Source organism: Crotalus tigris, unplaced genomic scaffold (genome assembly GCF_016545835.1).
Source record: "Crotalus tigris isolate CLP2741 ecotype Arizona unplaced genomic scaffold, ASM1654583v1 scf7180000017683.1919423, whole genome shotgun sequence".
Classification (NCBI taxonomy): domain Eukaryota; kingdom Metazoa; phylum Chordata; class Lepidosauria; order Squamata; family Viperidae; genus Crotalus; species Crotalus tigris.
Genome location: NW_024096563.1, coordinates 839,294 through 851,826, shown reverse-complemented (window position 1 = coordinate 851,826; position 12,533 = coordinate 839,294). Strand labels below are relative to the sequence as shown.

Below are 12,533 nucleotides of genomic sequence, written 5' to 3'. Positions count from 1 at the left end.
CTAGAAGGAAGTGGAGAAGAGGAGGAGGAGGAGGACGAAGAAGAAGGAGGAGGAGGAGGAGGAGGAGAAAAAGAAGAAGAGGAGGAGGAGAAGAAGAAGAAGGAGGAGGAGGAGGAGGAGGAGGAGAAAAAGAAGAAGAGGAGGAGGAGGAGGAGGAGGAGAAGAAGAAGAAGAAGAAGAAGAAGAAGAAGAGAAGGAGGAGAAGAAAAAGAAGAGGAGGAGGAGGAAGAGAAGAAGAAGGAGGAGGAGGAGGAGAAAAAGAAGAAGAGGAGGAGAAGAAGAAGAAGAAGAGAAGGAGGAGAAGAAGAAGAGGAGGAGGAGGAGGAGGAGAAGAAGAAGAAGAAGAAGAAGAAGAAGAAGAAGAAGAAGGAGCAGCGAAGGAGGAGAAGAGGAAGATTGTGGAGTCCTTGGTGCTTCCTGAGCTTGATTGTTTTCTTGCAGATGTTTCATTACCCAACTAGGTAACCTCATCAGTGCACAGATATACACAGCACCAAGTAAAATTGTTACTATGGATGTTAATACAGCCAGACAATGGGACCCTTTACCCCCTTGAGATTCCAGGCTCAGGCACCCAACCCACTCTTCTTCATGGTCTTAGAAATCACCAGCAGGATTGGGATCCTCCTGATATCTGAAGGGGCAACATTCCCGAGGGTAAGGGCTACAGCAGTGGTGGCGAACCTTTTAGAGACCGAGTGCCCAAACTGCAACCCAAAATCCACTTATGCATCGTCGGGTGCCGGGTGGGTGTGGCCCGTTGGTTGGGTGTGGCCCACTGGGTGGGCGTGGCTGTGGTGGTAACAACAGACTGGGTGGGACTAAAAAGTTCAATCCATGAGAGGGGTGGACTCAAGGTACCAAATTTGAAATTATATTATGATGCGGTGGTTTTAACATTAATTAGTGACTGGGTAAATTTGACAAATTCTGAGATACTTTATCTAGAGGGATGGGATTTACTTTATGGGTGGCATGCCTATTTAATATTTAATAAAAAAATAGATTGGGCTTTTAAATCTCATATTTTAAGAATTTCTTTACTTAGGATTTGGAGAAAATATTATAAAAGTGATTTTAAAGTACCATTATGGGCTATACCTTGGCATGCGATAGAGGGAATAAAAAGAGGGGTTAAAATGGATATGGTGTCCTATAGACAGTTACTTAAATGGGATGGACAAAACTGGCAATTAAAATCACGGGAAGAATTAGCACAAGAAAATTTTACTTATTCTTGGTTCCAATATAGGCAACTACTAGATAGATGGAAGATGGACTGCAAGGTGGGTTTTCTTAGAGAAGATGAAAATCTTATTAAGCAACTGAAGGATCAAAGACAAACCCACATTAAGAGAATTTATGGGGTTTTAGTTGAATTGGACTCAGAAACGGAACTAATTAAAGATTGTATGATTAGATGGGCGCAGAACTTTGGTGAGCCAGTTTCATTGGACACCTGGGAAACTATTTGGGTGAGAAATGTCAAATTTACTCAAGCACAGAATTTAAGGGAGAATTTTTATAAAATGTTTTATAGATGGCACCTTGATCCACAAAAAATGTCTTACATGTACCCTGACGTGCAACCTAAATGCTGGAGATGTGGTTATAAGGAGGCTTCCTATTATCATATTTGGTGGTCATGCAGAGAGATAAAAGCATTTTGGATCAAAATATGGTGGAATATCCAGAGAATTTTTAGAAGGAGGGTAAAATTCACTCCGCAATTATTTTTGTTAGGTATTGTTACAGATTGTGATACAAAGGAGGTTGTATTGATGTTAAACTTGATCACAGCCGCGAGGCTGTTAGTTGGACAATATTGGAAGAAGGAATCTTTGCCTACATTGCAGGAATGGTTTTTTAAAGTAGCTTATCTGGCGGAAATGGCAAAGATTTCGGCTTTCTTAAAGCAACAAACGCAAGAGAAGTTTTTTGCTATCTGGGACAAATGGATAAAATTTATACAATTTAGATTGGGTATACAAAAATATTATATAGCCTTTTCATAAGTTTTATTTTTATATATATTATAGATATCTTTTTTATATATATAAATATAGAGTTTTTAATTTAATTTTTATTTTTTTTTTATTATTTCTTAAGCCTATATTCTGCTCTGGGAAGCTCAGGGGGGGGGAAGGGAGGGTTTTTGGGAGGGGTGTGGGGTGGGGGTTTTTTTTTATATGTATTGTTTAATTTTTTTTTCTCTCTTTTGTATGTGTTGTTTTTTGTTCTGTATTGTTCTTGTTTTTTTTGTAAAATTTATAAAACCTTTAATAAAAAAAAAAAAAAAAAAAAAAAAAAAAAGTTCAATCCATCAATTCCAACTTTGCAAGATCTTTTTTTTCCCCACAAAAAGTTGAAATTGATGGATTGAACCTTTTTTTTTTTTTTTGCACACGGTGGCGGAGGCCTAAAGTGAAAAGGTTTTATAAAACCCAGCTGAAGGCCTAGGAATGGGGCGAAGGCGCGCATGCCCACAGAGAGGGCTCTGAGTGCCGCCTCTGGCACCTGTGCCACAGGTTCGCCACCACTGGGCTACAGCATGGGGAATTCTGGGCATTGAAGTCCACAAATCTTAAAGTTGCCAAGGATGGACACCCCTGCTCTATAGGAATACTTATCCCTTCCCAAGTTAGACTCTCCATCTCAGAAGACCAAACAGGATCTATAACTCTTAAGCATCATCCATCAGTTGGATGGCCTGTTCTTGGCCTGTTTCCTCTAACTGGGGAAAAAGGAAGAACAGGGGAGATCGATTGAATCCAGTCCCAAACTCCTCTTGGATCTGGTAGCTAAAGGAACAGATCACAGATAATTGGACTGTGATTGGTTGACATCCAATTTTTCATCGATGGAGAACAACAGGTGTTTAAAGAAGGGGTGGACTCCTTCTTCTGCAGAAACAGTTTGAAAGAAGAAACTATGGGCAGATACCTTGATGGAAAGGATGAGATGAACATCTCCTGAAGTCTTGGAATGGGTGAGGACCGGATTGGAAGCTTTCTCCTGCCATGGGCAGGGGATTGGACTAGGAGACCTCCAAGATCACTTCCAATCCTATTATTCTATGTTCAGTGTATTATGAGAAGTGGTGGATGGACAGCAGAATCACCACACCAGAAGGTAGCAAGCTCAAAAAGCAAGGGGAGGAGATGACAGGTGGCCTCATAAAAGTCCAAGATGGAGGAGGCCAAAAAGATGACCTTGATATCTTCTCTAGCCTACCACATCTGCTGTCTGAGACACCTGAAACACACATCCTCACGCAGAGTCAACCGATTGTTTTGCCTTCCCACGTAAGCTGAACTAGCCTTTGTAGTCATTTTACAAAAAAAAGGAAAACAGAGCAAGGTTTTTTTTTAATCTATATGCTTTAGAATATATTGCTTATGTTAAGAGACATTACTTCAGTCCAAAGCAGCCAGTGAGTCAGATTAGAGACTCTGCTTCATCTGTTATTCATCGGGGAGACAGACAATCTCCATTTTATTTACTCCTCCGCATCTGTGCTTTACAGCCTGGAGGAGACAGAGAAGGTGTGAATTTTTAAGTGAGTATGTACAAAGGAAGGGAAAAATAAATAAGAAAGCAGGAGTGAAAATCTGCCATGGACTATGGATAGTATCTGAATCGGTTCTGTGGGCAATTTTTAATTTAATCATCTGAGACTTTGCCAAGGCCGATGCTTTGATAGCCTTCCAGAGTTGGTTTGTATGGCCCACGTTACTTGCCATCTCATATTTTGTTTCATGGCGAGTTGGGTTTTTAATTAACCCAGTTAAATCATACTCAAACTCTTGGGTCTGTTTAATTGTTTGTAATCTTCCATTAGGCAAAATAGGGCATCATAGGATCACCATGTTTGAATTGATGTATCTGAATCGGGCTAACCTACAAAACATATTCAAAATCTGAGACCCATGACTCCGAGAGAATTGAAATTTGGCAAATTTGTGATTGCTTCGGTGCAGCTGTGGTGCCATGCTGCTTCCCAGAGTTTCAGTAGACCAATCCTGGCTGAGTCCTCTGGAAGTTGAGGAGATAAATCTCAGCTGGAGGACAGTCAACCATAATCAAGCTGGCAGGAAGTCAGAGTCAAACGCTGGGGAAATCAGGAGATTTAGGCAGTTCAAATGAGTATAAAGATTTATTACAAGCTTAAGCTCTCTACAAGAATCTGACCAACTAACAGTCGAGGGAAAAGAGCGGGAAATAAGGAAGGCATTCAAGGTGGGCTGGACTTGGATCTCTTGCAAGTGTGCAGGGATTCGTGACTTATGACATACTTGACGCCTCCTTCAGGCTCAACCTGGTCATCTACAGTCACTCAGTTCCTACTGCTTTTTTGCCCTGGATCATTCTGTTTCTCTGTTGAGGTAAATAAATATCTCTGAAAGGAAAAGCTGACAGGCCATAGATTTTCTAGTTGTTGTTTATTGGTGTTTATTGGTTCCAATATTTGAGGGGCTGCCACAAGGAAGAGGTGGCTCAGCCTATTCTCCAAAGTACCAGAAGGCAAGACAAGGAACAACAGATGGCAACTAATCAAGTAGAGAAGCAACCTGGAATTAAGGAGAAATTTCCTAACAGGGAGGACAATTAACCAGTGGAATGGCTTGCCACCAGAAGTTGTGGGTGCTCCATCACTGGATGTTTTTTAAGAAGTAATCTTTTATTTGTAATGGTATAGGGCAGTGGTGGCAAACTTATGGCACGTGTGCCAGAGGTGGCACTCGGAGCCCTCTCTGTGGGCACACGCACTGTCACCACAGCCCCGCCTTCCCCCTGACCCCCTCCTCACCAGCAGCCCCCCTGGAGGAGAATCGCCCCCAGGTGCGGCCTGTGCGGAGCAGTACAGCCAAGGACATAGCAGCCGGGCAGGTATAAGACTCTGCCCTCGTGCCCCGTCGCAAACAGATGATGCTGCATGGTGCGGGCGGAGGGTGTAGCCGCCATGGTGCTGCTGGGCCGCCTGGACAATCTGCGATAGGCCAGGGAGGTGGTGGGTGGCCTGGTGGGTGGGTGGGGCAGGGGTGGGTGGGTGGGGTAGGGGCAGGAGGGGCAGGGGGCAGAGCGGGGGCAGAGGTGGGGTGGGAGGGGGACAGGGAGGTTTTTGGGCACTCGGTCTCTAAAAGGTTCACCATCACTAGTATAGGGTCTCCTGCCTGAGCAGGGGGTTGGACTAGAACAGGGGTAGGCAACCTTGGCTCTTTTATGACTCGTGGACTTCAACTCCCAGAATTCCTGAGCCAGCCATGCTGAGGGGAAAGAGAGAGGTTTCCAAGCTGAGCCACGCTGGCTCAGGAATTCTGGGAGTTGAAGTCCACCAGTCATAAAAGAGCCAAGGTTGCCTATCCCTGGACTAGAAGACCTCCAAGCTCCCTTTAAACTCTGTTATTCTGTTATTCTGGTGTCACACACAGCCTGAGCTGTTTGGCAAGGAGGGCTGCTGCCCAAACCAATTAAACAAACAAATATGTAAAATCTTATTACATACGTAATAATCTTATTACATATTAATGAGGAGAGGAGGAAAACTCAATCCATCTGAACCCTCAGTGGAAATCCAGAATATCAAGAATAAACTTTTTGGATGTCTTTTCCTTGAATGTCCCCATCAGAGACAACATGAACAGTTTATTTCCAGAAAGCACATTGCATACCAGAGGCCCCTTCCATTAAACAGAAAAAAACCCAAACATTTCTCTTTTTTTAGTGAGGCCTGCAAAAAATCAACTCCTCCCCCCCATCCCGCTGCTGTGCTCCAACTCCTGCCAAATTGGAGGCAGGACTTTCTATTATTATTAATGTTTTTGGAATGCCTAACTCTGACTGCTCTCAACGCAATGTTTGTAGACGTTTTCCTCCTGAAACATCGCAAGAGACAAAACAGGGGAGCTTGGAAAAAGGTAAAAAAACCAAGAGAAAAACATTCCTTTTTATGTGTTAAGTTTGTTGTTGTTAAATTGCTTATTTTCTGGGATGGTGCCTTTTTTTTTTTTTACCCCCCTCTAAAAGCTGGTTCTGATTTTCCTCAGATTTCAGTTCTTCTCCCTTGCCGAGTGACTCTATTTTAGGGCCAGGGATTGTGAAACTGGGAGAAAGGAAACATCTGGGCTGATGGCAAGTTTTTTGCGTAGCGTATTTGAGGGAGGAGGATAATGGCTGCAAAAGTGGGAGGGAAGGGATAAGGACTACTATTCCGGAGAGAAAAGGGAACGAAATGAGACTTGCTTCTTTTTGGGGTTCTACCAGACAACAAACCAAACTTTGTAAAGTTTTTCTAGAGAAGATTCCAAATTGTGGTGGCTTCAATGAATGCCGAGAAAACAGCTCAATTTCAAGCGTGTTGAATTGGCCCCTCCAGATTTTGCTGTGAATTCCAGCTTTTGAGCAGCCGCTAAGCTCAATAGTGGAAAATACAAGAAGTTCTTCTTGTTGGTCCTAGAGAGATGTTGAGGCCACCTTCCCCATCATCCATTGCTGATCAGATGGGATGGATCCTCAGCACACCTGGGAAAAGCCAGCCTTTTAAACTATTCATTGGTTTTGTGATTGTTCTTAGCTTAAGGGAGAGAAAAACAAACGTGAAGCACAGGTTCTAGTTTTTCCAGGTAGCAGGCCAAGTGGTTAGGATTTGAACTGGTGATTAGGACTTGAGAGAATTCAGGGGAGGGCCTCTTACAGAATCAGAATTTAACTACAGCACCCTAGAAATCCAGGGTGCCAGGGTGAAGACCCTTAACCAGCCTTCTCTGTCACTGAAACAAAGAAAGCATTGGTTCTCAACCTGTGGGTCGGGACCCCATTTGGGGTCGAACGACCATTTCACGGGGGTCGCCAAACAAGGCTGTCTGCCATTTTTTTCCCCTTTTCTTTGGCCACACCCCTGGCACCCGGTAATGTATAAGTGGTTAGGGGTCACCACAACATGGGGAACTGTATTATGGGGTCGCGGCATTAGAAAGGTTAAGAACCACTGATATAAAGCAATAGAATGCCAGAGCATTGATACGGGTGCTACCCACTCCTCATGAAGCCCTCTTTGAAGGTAGAACCGAACATAACTTAATAGAATAACACAGTTGGAAGGGACCTTGGAGGTCTTCTTGTCCAACCCTTGCCACAAAGAAGAGGGGGGGGGGTTTCCATTATTCACCAAAGCACCAGAGGGAAGGATGAGAAACAATGATTGGAAACTGACCAGAGAGAGAAGCAACCTGGAATTAAGGAGAAACTTCCTGACAGTGAGGACAGTCAACCAGTGAACAGCTTGGGTGCTCCATCACTGGAGGTTTTTAAGAAGAGACTGGACAGTCACTTGTCTGAGATGGTATAGGTTCTCCTGTTTGAGCAGGAGGCTGGACTAGAAGACCTTCAGAGTTCTATTCTATTCTATTCTATTCTATTCTATTCTATTCTATTCTATTCTATTCTATTCTATTCTATTCTACTCTACTCTACTCTATTCTATTCTTTCAGTCAAATGGCTGTCCAATCTCTTCTTAAAAACCTCCAGCGCTGGAGCACACAAAACTTCTGGTGATAGTCTGAAGGTCATCAACAAAATATATTGCACTAGGGGAGCCATAATTTTCTGAAGGCGTGCATGGCAAGTCTCCAGTTCTACATCTGGGAAAGAAGACTTCTTCTTAAGCAGTCCACGGAAAACAGTTCAGTTGTGTTAGCGGCAACCAAAATTTGTAGCCTGAATTCCAGGATGTGGTTAATAGAAAAAAAACCGTACAAGAAGACCTGACGTCCTGACTTTACCTTTACTTTTGAGCTGCCATGTTCTACTCCCAAACTCCATATATTGGGATAAACTCAGAAGGAGGTCACTGTCCTTGGGGAATGCGAAAGAAGAGAGTGTTGTTGGAAAGGTGTTGTGGTGAGGTGTTGATGATCTACCAGAAAATTCTTCTTCTTTTAGCTATAAAGTCATCCTTTTTACGGCAAGGCACATCTTCAGCTAGACATGTACTAGTTGGCCGAAGATAACTTCTTCCCAATAGAATTGTGAAATTGTGAAATTGTGAAACAAGACAACAAAAGAAGCACACTAATTCGGAATAGATTATGGCCCTGTTTCACAATCTTGGTGACTATAAAATGTGTGGACTTCAATTCTCAGAATCTGCCGGCTGGAAAATTCTGGGAGTGGACGACAACACATCTTAAAGTTGCCAAGGCTGAGAAATGGGAATGCTTCCTTGAGTCTGTGTGTTTACAGGGCTAAACCAGAGTTGATTAATTAAGCAGCACAGGGTTGGTTGGATTCACACAACATGAAAATAACATGGAAATAAACCTCATGAACCTACTCTTAAAATAAGAGAACTGGTACAGGAAAATTATAAATTGGATGCTATGTTACTTAAGTTTTATGTCTTGGCCTACACAGTCTATGCAAAGGATGTATTTCATAATAATTTTAAAAATGCAAGGATCTTTTCTTGATTAAAATTGAATTGAAAGGTTGAAGGACATCCAGATAGGAAATAAATGGAAACGAAACTGATGTACCTATGCAACGGACATTCCTAGAAGGGTTGGAAGGGACTTTGGAGGTCTTCTAGTCCAACCCCGTTTGAGTGGAAGACCCTACATCCTTCCAGACTGGTTGTCCATAAGCTGGCAATAAAAATAGTGTTCCTTGCTAGCTGCAATATAGTTTTGATTGTCATAGTTTTTTAACTATTATCACTTCATCCATCCAGTGTTGCTGGAATGATTTTTTTGCAGATCTCCAAGACAAATTGAGGATGAATTTGCTATCACATACAATTGCTGGGCAGAAGTCTTGATACCAGATTTGTTAGATTACCCAACTCCAGATTGGTTCTCTCCACTCAACAAAAGAAAGTCCCATCAGGTGGTGCCCTTGTTCAGTCTGAGGTGATACAACACAGCTATAGGCTGATGGTTGGGTTGGATTAGATCTCAGAAGTATGGAAGATAATCTCCCCTGTTATTGTTTTACAGCTAAATGGGGAGAAAGCAATGGATCCCTTCACCTGCTTGCTAACTGCACTGCTCTTTGTGGGGATCCAGAGCTGTCCAGAAGTGTGTCGGTGTGCAGCCAAGAAGAAATACGAGCGATATGTTGCAGACTGTTCTTACCAAGATCTCCAGATGGTTCCTCAGGACTTCTCCTCCAACACCACCACCCTCACCCTGTCTGTCAACCACATTGCCTCATTGGGGGAAGAATCCTTTGCCAACACGGCAAAACTACAAGGTTTGTGGCTCTCCTACAATGAAATTGACACCATTGCTGAGGGCACCTTTGCTTGTTTGGTACACCTCCGAGCGCTTGATCTCAGTCACAATCAGATAATGAGTTTCCCCTGGGGAGACCTATCCAACCTCACCTCTCTGCAACAGCTGAAGCTCAGCAACAACCATCTGGAGAAAATCCCACCAGAAGCCTTTCAGTCCCTTAAGGACCTTCGTTCTCTCTGGCTCAGTGACAATAGGCTGGCTACTCTCTCGGATGGGACCTTCAGTTCCATGCCTAAGTTAGCTCAGCTGCAGATCAACAACAACCCCTTTGACTGCACCTGTAAAATTTGGTGGTTAGATGGATGGCTACAGAGCACGCTGGTTTCACTTCCAGAGAAGAAGTCCATTACATGTGCTACTCCGGAGAAACAGAAAGGTCTCGTTCTTGGGAGATCCTTGAAGCTGGACTGTGCCCTTCCATCAGTCCAGTTGGTCTATCATTCCAGCCTGGGTGATAGCAAGTTGAAGGATGGGCTTACCCTTCAATTGCACTGCAACGCCGTGGGTAAGCCCCCACCAAAGATCAGGTGGAAAATCCAGACAGCTGATCAACATGTGGCCATCGATGGGCCCAACATTGAAAGAGAAGAGGATTTGTTGCTAGATCCTGCAAGTTCTTCACAGAGCAGAGGGCGCTTTCTGGTCTTCAAAAATGGATCCATGGCCGTCACCAAATTCAGCAAGGCCAGTGAAGGCATGTATACTTGCCAGGCCTATAACGACGTTGGCTTTCATGAGGCCTCTGTCCATGTGGCTTTGGCCGGCTCCGAGAAGCCCACCACTTTCCTCAAGAACCATCTCCAAGCCAGCAAGAACCCAAACAAAACTTGTGACATCAAAGAAGTCCTGACATCTCAAGAAAATGTGAAGTTTATCTATTTGACTCCTACAGTGCCCAAGACGGTTTGCAATGGAGGAAATCAAAGCCCGCTGGGTTTTTGGAGTTTATTCCTGTTCTTCTTGCTTGCCCAGGACAGTTAAGACATTTGCCATCTGGGATTGTGTAGAAAATCTGATTTCCTTCTACAGTATGGCCCATGGCAGCTTTTAGTTTAGGTCAACGTTTCACACTTCTGTTCTAGATCAAGAATCTTCGTTTGAACTGGGGCAGGTTTCCCTATATCCTCAAGTAAGAAAAAAAAAACAGGTGGATAATGTGAGAAAAAAAAATTAAAAATGCTGATAGGCAGCCCTTTGATCAGGCAAGTCAGTTTTATTAGTTATATTTTTTTTTTAAAGTCCCAACATTGTCAAAACAACTTCTTCATCAAATGCATCCTTCCAGCGTTCGACTTCCAGTAGGCCAGAAGAGATGCAGAAGAGGTACAGGAGGAGGAGAAGAAGAAGCACACCTTCTCCAAGAGACTAACAATGACATTTCATTTATTATTCATCGTAGTAGAAATCAGGTTTCTGTACTCTTTAATTACTCTACATTCACTAGGTGTGTGGAAGTCATCTGGCCAGATCCTGAAATGGGAGCTGTTTTAAATTTAAAGGCGATGGGAGGTATTCCCTAGTTGGTTTAAAGATTAGGAGAAGCAGCTCCATAACTTGGCAGGAAGAGGGACACAACTATGTAGGATTTTCTCAATGTAACCTATCAGAACTGGAGGGATTAAAATGTCCGAAATGTGTTTTTTCTCTCTCTTGTGCCTATATTTTGATTGTCCAGTTTCTTGTTCTCTATATTTAAAACCTTTTAATTCCACTGAAGAATAGCAGCCATCCATCTAGACAACCTGGAACAGTGTATTTGGGAATTTAAACAAGATAAAGCGGTCTGTTCAATGCATTTATACAAATTCTCCATCTCAAACACCACCCACCCCTAACATTCAAAAAGAACCCATTACTTACATTTGCAAAACCCTCAAAAATCCCCATTTTGAGGACCACTCCGATCTCCGTTCTGCTTTTAACTTATTAGCCTACCGTCCTTTGCTTTCTTTCTTGCTAAAAGTGAGCCCCCAAGATTTAGGGGGCACCCAGCACTTCAGGAGGCCTCAAAACCCAAGATGTATGAAAGGGCAACATTGACAGGTTTCCCATATTAAAAAAACAAACAAACAGGAGGACACATGCTAAGGAACATCTTGTAATGCAGAGAAACAGACCAGCTTTGGATCCATTCCAAAACTTTGCATGGGTTTCATGCCCATCCAAGGTTGTTTGTCCTGAGGTGGGGTGGGGTGGGAGAGGAAGGGAGGACAACTAAGCCTCAGTCATCTTCTAAGTCTACAAACAGGTCAAGGTAGATGCATAAGCCCGAAAGAGGCATAGAACTTGAAAAACCCCAAGATGAAAACTCGTGATGGAATCCATCCATCATCTCCTGATGGGAGTCCATTGTTTCCAAGACCGCTTGCTGGTTCCATCAAGGCTTGGTGAGGCTGCCTTTGGTCCCATTAGCTGTTGCATCCACAAGAGCCCCTTTGCGGTAAGGCAATAGGGAAGGGTTGTTGATGAGGGTATATGCCAAGCACCATCGGACCCGGTTCTGTTGGCCCTTTGATGCTTTGGGTGCTGAACTGGTGGTCTTCATGAGTTTGATTCCTGTTGAGAAAAGAATCACGTTCAAACGGAGGTCTTCAAAGGTTATGTGGGGGGTCAGCTTGAAGATAATCAGGAAAGAAGAAGGAGAGAGTAAGCGGTGAGTATAATTTGATAGGTTTGTTTCATGAGATCTGATTCCAGACTTTAAAAAAAAAACAAAAACCTTGTAAGTTAGAGAAGTAAGATTTTTAAAGCAGGATACAGATGCAGAAGAGAGATGAAGAAGAAAGCAAGGCAATTATTATTATTATGATTTGGACTTATTTCTCTCGAGTGTTTAATACAGGTAGTTCCCAACTTACAATAGTTTAGTGGTGGTTCAAAGTTACTAAAAACGTGATTTATTACCATTTTTCAGACTTACGACCTGCAGGGTCACGTGATCAAAGTTCAGATGCTTGGCAACCAACTCATATTTATGACGATTGCAGTGTCCTGGGGTCACATGGTCCCCCTTTTGTGACCTTCTGACAAGCAAAGTCAATGAGGGAAGCCAGATTCGCTTAACAACAGTGTTGCTAACTTAACAATTTCAGTGATTCACTTAACAACCGTGTCAAGGAAGGACATAAAACGAGGCCAAACTCAATAACTGTCTTGCTTAGCAGCAGAAATTTGGGGCTGAGTTGTGACCGTAAGTAGAGGACTACCTGCTTACATCTATTTCAAAGGAAAGCTTGGAG

At 43.2% G+C, this 12,533-nt stretch overlaps 2 protein-coding genes across 6 annotated transcripts in view; one reads left to right on the top strand and one right to left on the bottom strand.

Moving 5' to 3' along the window:
- The first annotated feature begins 5,835 nt into the window (after positions 1-5,835).
- Positions 5,836-10,931, top strand: LOC120305552 (immunoglobulin superfamily containing leucine-rich repeat protein-like). Of its 3 annotated transcripts, none has more exons than XM_039337569.1 (3): positions 5,837-5,918; positions 8,755-8,884; positions 8,995-10,931. In XM_039337569.1, the coding sequence occupies exon 3, from the start codon at positions 9,013-9,015 to the stop codon at positions 10,273-10,275; it is 1,263 nt and encodes a 420-aa protein (XP_039193503.1). In that variant the 5' UTR covers positions 5,837-5,918; positions 8,755-8,884; positions 8,995-9,012; the 3' UTR covers positions 10,276-10,931. The 3 variants fall into 3 exon arrangements, with proteins under 3 accessions (XP_039193500.1, XP_039193503.1, XP_039193501.1); XM_039337567.1 differs by having other exon boundaries at positions 8,755-8,907; XM_039337566.1 differs by lacking the exon at positions 8,755-8,884 and having other exon boundaries at positions 5,836-5,918.
- STRA6 (signaling receptor and transporter of retinol STRA6) overlaps positions 10,488-12,533 on the bottom strand; it is a 29,284-nt gene continuing 27,238 nt past the window's right edge. For all 3 annotated transcript variants that reach the window (XM_039337565.1, XM_039337564.1, XM_039337563.1), the window contains one exon: positions 10,488-11,850. In XM_039337565.1, coding sequence (XP_039193499.1) covers positions 11,672-11,850 — 179 coding nt within the window. In that variant the 3' untranslated portion in view covers positions 10,488-11,671. The remainder of the gene's footprint in view (positions 11,851-12,533) is intronic.

Bases quoted from the DNA above. Each gene is read 5' to 3' on its own strand.
- LOC120305552 (XM_039337566.1), top strand. From the start codon at position 5,856: ATGTTTGTAGACGTTTTCCTCCTGAAACATCGCAAGAGACAAAACAGG. The intron at 5,919-8,994 runs GTAAAAAAACCA...ATTGTTTTACAG, and splicing joins ACAGGGGAGCTTGGAAAAAG to CTAAATGGGGAGAAAGCAAT.